Source organism: Priapulus caudatus, unplaced genomic scaffold, assembly GCF_000485595.1.
Source record: "Priapulus caudatus unplaced genomic scaffold, Priapulus_caudatus-5.0.1 Scaffold2089, whole genome shotgun sequence".
In the NCBI taxonomy this organism is placed as follows: Eukaryota; Metazoa; Priapulida; class Priapulimorpha; order Priapulimorphida; family Priapulidae; genus Priapulus; species Priapulus caudatus.
The window spans coordinates 28,923-36,832 of NW_014579150.1; the positions used below are offsets into that span (position 1 = coordinate 28,923).

Sequence of the window (7,910 nt, forward strand, 5' to 3'; positions counted from 1 at the left end):
CACACACACACACACACACACACACACACACACACACACACACACACACACACACACACAGTGACACACACACACATCCGACCCCGTATTACATAGACTACGATCACCATGCGCGCTTAGCTCTTCCGTACACAGATTACTGCTACAGAGGGACGAACGCACAGCGAGCGCAGCGATCCGACGTAGTACACTCAACTACGTAATCTGTATATAGGGACCCTACACTCAACCTTGTACCTCAACGACCCACTCACGGGGAAACGCCAAACAGTGTCCTTTATAGACAGGGTGTACGTTCTATAAAGGTGTCCTTTATAGACAGGTGTCCGTTCTATAGAGGTGTCCGCTACCGCAGGTATGACGGTACAGTATAACAGACAACCCCTTTCTGAGACACCCTCCCCTCGCATCGGAACACCTGCGTGCGTGCGTGCGTGCGAATATGAACGCGTGGCTGTCTTTGTTAGTCTGAGTCACAATATTAAACGCGCGCACGCGCGTGTGTGTGTTGACATTGCTACCATATAAAGTGATATAATAGCTTTACCTGAATCGTCCTGGTCCACCTGATAACCAACCTTAGGTTTGCACCTCCGTACACAACCCCGTAACCAAACTGCATGCAGTGCCCCTTCGCTCACTCAGGAGGGTAATGCTATCCCACGGGCGTGGAGGGAGGTGACCGCAATGTGGCAGCACTAGTGTTGGGATAGTGTTAGGATTAGGGTTAGGGTCAGGGTTAGGGTTAGGGTTAGGATTAGGGTTAGGGTTAGGATTAGGCCATGATTGAGCCCATGAGCGAGAGCGCCATCTGTCGTGGAGTTTGCCCCGTAACAACACGCTCTCTCTATAACCGCGGTAAAGACGACGCTCACGCTGTTTAGCTTACAACATACTTACATAACATGTAATACTTACATGCATTTTAATTAGAAACGATGACTAAGACTATATATAGCAAGATTATGAGGTGCTAAGGGCGCGTGCTCACCCCCGAGAGATGACGAATAATGACTAGCGTTCGGCTCCGTGACGACGCTCATCGCTATCAACGTCGACCGCTACGTGTCCGTGTCGCGTCCGCTGCGCTACCATCAGGTCATGACCTCACGCGTCGTCGCCGTCATGATCGCGCTAAGCTGGAGCGTCGCCATCGCCGTCGGCGTCGTCAGCTTCGTCGAGAACAGCTGGTCGCCCGACGAACCGTGTCTGTTTGACGTCATCAGTGGCACAGCGACGCTCCTTCTCGGCGTCGTCTTCATCGCCATCTGCGGCGTCACCATCGTCGTCATCTACGCGTACATGATGCTCGTCGCTAGGCGACACCGTCGGTGCATCCAGCCGCTGCCGCCGCCGACGACGAGCAACGGTTCCTCGCAGCCGACAGAGCTCCCGGAGGAGCTTCGCTCCTTCTCCGATGCGCTGGTTAGGAATCTGAAGCTAGCGAAGACGTTCAGCATCGTCGTCGGCGCCTTCTTCGTCTGCTGGGCTCCGTACTTTGCCGTGATGCTGCTGAACGTGTTCGAGGTGCGACGGGGGCCGCTGGGGATGCTGCGCGGGCTGGGATACCTGATGGCCTGCTGCAACTCGAGCGTTAACTTCTTTGTCTACGCCGGACAGAGCAAGACATTCCGCAGGGCGTTCAGGGCGGTGCTGCCCTCGCGCGGCGGAAACTAGAATCAGAAGCATCGATGGACGGACTACCGACGTCCCAGGCCAGTCGCCCCAATTTTCAGAATATTGGCAGGGTTCGTGTTTATGTTTGGACGAAGTGATCGCTGATTGCAGTGTAATATCTAGTTTAGCGCTTATTCGTATACGCGCCATGAGATCTTGTGTAATTCGTTGGCATTACATGCCCGACGCGTGGATACCCAAATACTACTCTTACAAGGAATTGTTAGAAGGTATTAAAGAAACCTGAATGTCATTGAAACATAAAATAGGGTTATCGCAACTGGCGACACACTTAGGAATTCAGCTTGTGGTTCAAGGTTTCGTTTAGTTTAAATTTAGTTAATTTATTTTAAACCATCTTTTTCTCAAGATAGTGTCATTCATACTAGCCACGTGCTGTGGCGCGCACACTGACATGGCATCACCACGCAAAAGAGCAACGCACAAGGTTAACTTAAGCGTGTGAAAGCCTCAATCATACATACGGCATATATTATATATATGTATATATATATATACGATATACGGCATATATATATATATATTGTGTTGTTTCCTCTCTCCCTCGGTTAACCCTAGTACTAACCCTTTTGCGTTTAATATATTCCTGTGTCCGATACGAATAATGGGGTCCGTTTGTAGAATCTGTCAGAATTCGTTACGCAAGTGGTTTTGAAAGACACGACCTCTGTTTATGCTTCACTTCAAACGCGTCCATCCGCGACCTAGTTCTAACCCGGTGCCGCGGAGTTAGTGGGCAGACCTTACCGTTAGATTAAACTGCGTTCGTGCGACAAACCCAGCGACACGGCGAGCCTACCCGCTGATCATCATCAGCGTCGTCAACATCGTCGTCAACGCCGTCGTCGTGCTGGCGGTGACACGCACGCCGTACCTGCAGGAGCCGGCGCACACGCTCATCGCCAACCTCGCCATCGCCGACGTCGGCCTCGGTGTGCTCGGCCTGCTGTCGCTGGCGACGTTTCGTCGTCGATCGGCCGCCGATGGTTGTCTGCGTCGGCCACTTCGCCGTCGTCACCTGCTTCGCGTTCGGCTCCGTGACGACGCTCATCGCTATCAACGTCGACCGCTACGTGTCCGTGTCGCGTCCGCTGCGCTACCATCAGGTCATGACCCCGCGCGTGGTCTCCGCCATGATCGCGCTCAGCTGGAGCGTCGCCATCGTCGTCGGCGTCGTCAGCTTCGTCGAGAACAGCTGGTCGCCCAACAAACCGTGTCTGTACGACGTCAGCAGCGGCAAGGCGACGCTGTTGCTCGACGTCGTCATCGTCGCCATCTGCGGCGTCGCCATCGTCGTCATCTACGCGTACATGATGCTCGTCGCCAGGCGACACCGTCGGCGCATCCAGCCGCTGCCACCGCCGACGACGAGCAACGGTTCCTCCCAGCCGACAGAGCTCCCGGAGGAGCTTCGCTCCTTCTCCGAGGCGCTAGCCAGAAACCTGAAGCTGGCGAAGACGTTCGGCATCGTCGTCGGCGTCTTCTTTGTCTGCTGGGCTCCGCACTTCGCCGTGATGCTGCTGAGCGTGTTCGAGGTGCGACGGGAGCCGCTGGGGATGTTGCGCGGGGTTGGACACGTGATGGCCTTCTGCAACTCGAGCGTTAACTTCTTCGTCTACGCCGGCCAGAGCAAGACATTCCGCAGGGCGTTCAGGGCGGTGCTGCCCTCGCGCGGCGGAAACTAGAATCAGAAACATCGATGGACGGACTACCGACGTGCCCAGCCCGTCACCCTATAATTGTTAGAATATCGGCAGGACGGACGAATATGTTTGGACGAAGTGATCTCTGATTGCAGTGTAATATCTAGTTTAGCGCGCATTCGTACGCGCCTTCAGGTCTCGTGTAATTCGTTGGCATTACATGCCCGACACGTGGATACCCAAATACTACTCTTACAAGAAAATGTTAGAAGGTATCAGCAAAACCTGAATTGTCAGGTCATTAAAAATGACCTGAATGTCATTGAAACATAAAATAGTGTTTTCATCGCAAGTGGCGACGCACTTGGGACTTGTTAACCAATCACTTGGGACTAATTCAAGCAAGGAGCAAGTTATGTGGTTCAAGGTTTCGTTTAGTTTAAATTTTCTTAATTTCCTTCAGACCATCTTTTTTTCAAGATAGCTGTTGGCGCGCACTGACATGGCATCACGACGCAAAGGAGCACCGCACAAGTTAAACTTTAAAGTTAAGAAAGAACTCTCTTATTCATGTTGTTTGTGCACAGGGCGTGCGTGCGGTGTACTTGCATGTGTGTTGCAGATGAGCGTTTGACCGGCATTTACGGGTAATTATCGGTAATAATAGGCGAAATAGAGTAGAGAAACATTAAGACTTTGGTAGTAAATACATTTCGAGTTTATTTACCTTTTTTATTGAGATGTTTCAAGTGCCTGTGGGCGTGACACGGTGATGATGAGTAAGCTAGGCGTCTCCCGTCTCCTCCGCAGCTCGTCTCAGTCCGCAGCAGCGCCCTGCCTGGGGCGTTTATCTCGCGTACACATGATCAGTGCTTGTGTATTCACTTCTCCCCGAGTGTTTGTTGTGCGAGCGAATTACTCATCATCGCAGAATCGCACGCAAGCGTCAGAGTTCTATTTCGAGTATGGCGCGAGCAGCCTCTCCAAGCAAACCTGTTCCAAAGTCAACAGCAAGCATGCAGCAAGGTTTTAGCTCGGCTGTGCGTACGTACCTCCGGTACCCTAGCTGTCCCGTCGCGACAAACCCGCATGCGACCCGGTGCCAAGAAGAGAGCCTTGTATGTGGCGGCACCCGCCAGTGAAAAACTGTTAATCGCTTCACTAGCCCACTAGGCCAGTAGCCCAGTAGGGCACCCGAAAATTATATTATATCGGCGGGCTACCAATAATATACCGCGCTATTAGTTCTGTTGGTGATATATTTTTTCATAGTGGCTTAACAGCGTCACTGCATTGCTCGACAGAGAGTTGGAGATTGGGATACAAAGTGAGGCTGCATGATGTCGATGGTTGCGATTAGGGTATAGCTATAACAATCCTCGTCACTATAACCCTATCATAACTGTTGGAAGGGCCTTACCCTACATTGTATAGACCTTATAACGTCATGCTAAGCAATGTATTGGCTTCTCTGAGCTACTATATATATACGCCAGTCTTATCTTGCGTATATATATATATACGCGTATATACTATATATATATTTATAATCAGAAGTAGATAATAGGGATTTTAGGAAATAATAAGGAATTTAGGGATAATAAGGATTTTTTTTCCTATTATCTACTTCTGATATAATGATGTTTTTCACGGCTATGTACTGTTTCTAATACTATGTATAGATATTCTATTTAGAATGATGTACCGATAGCATCTTTGCTGTGGGGCATTCTACCATTCCACGTTCTATCACGGATTTTGATGCTATAGAGGTTTCATTCCGAATAAGACTATTGCATTTGTGAGTGAAGTTAATCTATATATAGCGGTGATTACCTTGGTATCGAATGAGGATAAGAGAGATTTCTGAGGATAATAGAGATTTCTGAGATTATTGAGGATAATAGAGAATAAGAGAAAATTTGTGATAACCAAAATTTGTTATTAACTAATGACATCTATGATGGAGGAATACATTTCTTGATGGTTGACCAAATCTATGATGGAAAGCAAAGGTTTCCCGAGTTCAAATTTATGATTGAAAGAAAACAACACGTTTCTTGACGCTTGAAGTCATGACCCCGCGCGTCGTCGCCGTCATGATCGCGCTCAGCTGGAGCGTCGCCATCGTCGTCGGCGTCGTCAGCTTCGTCGAGAACAGCTGGTCGCCCGACGAGCCGTGTCTGTATGACATCAGCAGCGGCAAAGCGACGCTGATACTCGACGTCGTCTTCGTCGCCATCTGCGGCCTCGCTATCGTTGTCATCTACGCGTACATGATGCTCGTCGCTAGGCGACACCGTCGGCGCATCCAGCCGCTGCCGCCGCCGACGACGAGCAACGGTTTCTCGCAGCCGAGGGAGCTCCCGGAGGGGCTTCGCTCCTTCTCCGAGGCGCTGGCTAGGAATCTGAAGCTGGCGAAGACGTTCAGCATCGTCGTCGGCGCCTTCTTCGTCTGCTGGGCTCCGTACTTCGCCGTCATGCTGTTGAGCGTGTTCGAGGTGCGACGGGAGCCGCTGGGGATGCTGCGCGGGCTGGGATACGTGATGGCCTGCTGCAACTCGAGCGTTAACTTCTTCGTCTACGCCGGACAGAGCAAGACATTCCGCAGGGCGTTCAGGGCGGTGCTGCGCTCGCGCGGCGGAAACTAGAATCAGAAGCATCGATGGACGGACTACTGACGTCCCAGGCCCGTCGCCCTGATTGTTAGAATATCGGCAGGGTCCGTGTTTATGTTTGGACGAAGTGATCTCTGATTGCAGAGTAATATCTAGTTAAGCGCGCATTTGTACGCGCCTTGAGGTCTCGTGTAATTCGTTGGCATTTCATACCCGACACGTGAATAACCAAATACTACTCTTACAAGAAATTGTTTGAAGGTATTAGCGAAACCTGAATTGTCAGGTCATTGAAAATTACCTGAATGTCATTGAAACATATAAGCGTGTCATCGCCCGTGGCGACGCACTTGGGACTTGTTAACAACGCACTTGGAACTAATTTAAGCAAGGGGAAGCTATGTGGTTCAAGGTTTCGTTTAGTTTAAATTTAGTTATTTCTTTCAGGCTATTTTTTTCAAGATAGTGTCATTCATACTAGCCACGTGTGGTTGGCGCGCACACTGACATGGCATCACCACGCAAAGTAGCAACGCACAAGGTAAGCTGAAGCGTGTTAAAAGCTTCAATTATACATACGGCATATATTATATATGTATATATATACGATATACGGCGCTTTCCTCTCTCCATGCATCTGTTAATTCTAGTACTAACCATTTTGCGTTTAATATATTCCTGTGTCCGATACGAATAATGGGGTCTGTTTGTAGAATCTGTCAGAATTCGTTATGCATGTGGTTTTGAAAGACAGGACCTCTGTTTATGCTTCACCTCTAACGCGTCTGTCCGCGGTTTAGTCCTAATCCGGTGCCGCGAAGTTAGTTTGCAGACCTTACCGTTAGATTGCACGGCGTTCGTGCGACAAACCCCGCGTCACGGCGACAGTCTTGCTTGCGCTAATGCACACGTTCATTACATTATACATGACGATCGCGTTAAGCCCTTTTCTTGGCCGTGTCGACAATGATGGTTCGCGTATATATAAATAAATAAATAAATATATATATATATATGTATGTATAAAAAACCTCAGCGCCGTCGTCAATTTATACTAAACTAGGCTAAAGTGCCAAATGGGCTTGTTAAATAAACGCTTTATGCAGGATATAAATTATTTTTGATATTAATTATAATAATATAACTTTACGAGCACGAGTAGGCCTACGAGTACGACTCGTAGGCACTATACCTAAGGGCCAGCCAATGTCAGAATAAGTATTAATACTATTAAGGATACTGTAAGCCTGGGTTACGGACCGGTAACACTGTAAAGGGCATTGCAACATAACTACTCATCAAATTCAATCAAACTCATATCCATTACATACGAGAGATGGGTCTCTACGCTCTCGATAAAAAAATTTTAAAATTAATTCATCGCTATTTAATTGACGGCAAAAATTGTGAATTTATACAAAAACATGCTTTTTTGCTATTTTTTCAGAAGCAGCAGAGTTGGGACCTAAACTTTTAACAATAAGTTGTTCATAATATGAACTAAAAAAGGGTTCCTGAAATTATTTTTAAATGCTTTAATTTAGGAAATAAGTTGAAAAGATGTAAAAAAAATTGTAGTGAATTTCAAAACGCAACAATTTCGTAAACGAAGGGCCATAACTCATAAAATATAATATTTAGACAAAATTTCAGGGACCCTATTTTCCTTTGATATGTTAGCATTGAAACGTAAAAAAACTTTTTGGAATCGGAGTTGCGAGTTTCGAGAAATAGCTTTTGAAAAATCACCTACGTTTAGCCTTTTTAACAACCGAGATATCAGCACTTTTATAAATTTTCCATCATTGAACGCCTGTGTTAAGAATTGACTAATGCGGGAATTTTTAAATGTTTGGGAGGCGAAATACATCACAATCTACTAATCCATAGCTGCCCATGGCTGCGATCTATCAACTGAACTAAAAGTAAAATGGGTAGAAAAATGATGACC

The 7,910-nt window shown here is 47.9% G+C and overlaps 3 protein-coding genes across 3 annotated transcripts; all 3 read left to right on the forward strand.

Moving 5' to 3' along the window:
• Window positions 1-1,101: 1,101 nt before the first annotated feature.
• Window positions 1,102-1,677, forward strand: LOC106818204 (cannabinoid receptor 1-like). Its single transcript, XM_014822929.1, has one exon. The coding sequence runs from the start codon at window positions 1,102-1,104 to the stop codon at window positions 1,675-1,677; it is 576 nt and encodes a 191-aa protein (XP_014678415.1).
• Window positions 1,678-2,681: 1,004 nt separating this feature from the next.
• LOC106818205 (alpha-1D adrenergic receptor-like) lies at window positions 2,682-3,383 on the forward strand. Its single transcript, XM_014822930.1, has 2 exons — window positions 2,682-2,917; window positions 3,026-3,383. The coding sequence occupies exons 1-2, from the start codon at window positions 2,682-2,684 to the stop codon at window positions 3,381-3,383; spliced, it is 594 nt and encodes a 197-aa protein (XP_014678416.1).
• A 2,033-nt stretch (window positions 3,384-5,416) lies between these two features.
• On the forward strand, window positions 5,417-5,992 carry LOC106818206 (cannabinoid receptor 1-like). Its single transcript, XM_014822931.1, has one exon. It carries the CDS (start codon window positions 5,417-5,419, stop codon window positions 5,990-5,992), a length of 576 nt encoding a protein of 191 aa, XP_014678417.1.
• Window positions 5,993-7,910: the final 1,918 nt, after the last annotated feature.

Bases quoted from the DNA above. Each gene is read 5' to 3' on its own strand.
- LOC106818205 (XM_014822930.1), top strand. From the start codon at position 2,682: ATGGTTGTCTGCGTCGGCCACTTCGCCGTCGTCACCTGCTTCGCGTTC. The intron at 2,918-3,025 runs GTACGACGTCAG...GCTCGTCGCCAG, and splicing joins TCGCCCAACAAACCGTGTCT to GCGACACCGTCGGCGCATCC.
- LOC106818204 (XM_014822929.1), top strand. From the start codon at position 1,102: ATGACCTCACGCGTCGTCGCCGTCATGATCGCGCTAAGCTGGAGCGTC.
- LOC106818206 (XM_014822931.1), top strand. From the start codon at position 5,417: ATGACCCCGCGCGTCGTCGCCGTCATGATCGCGCTCAGCTGGAGCGTC.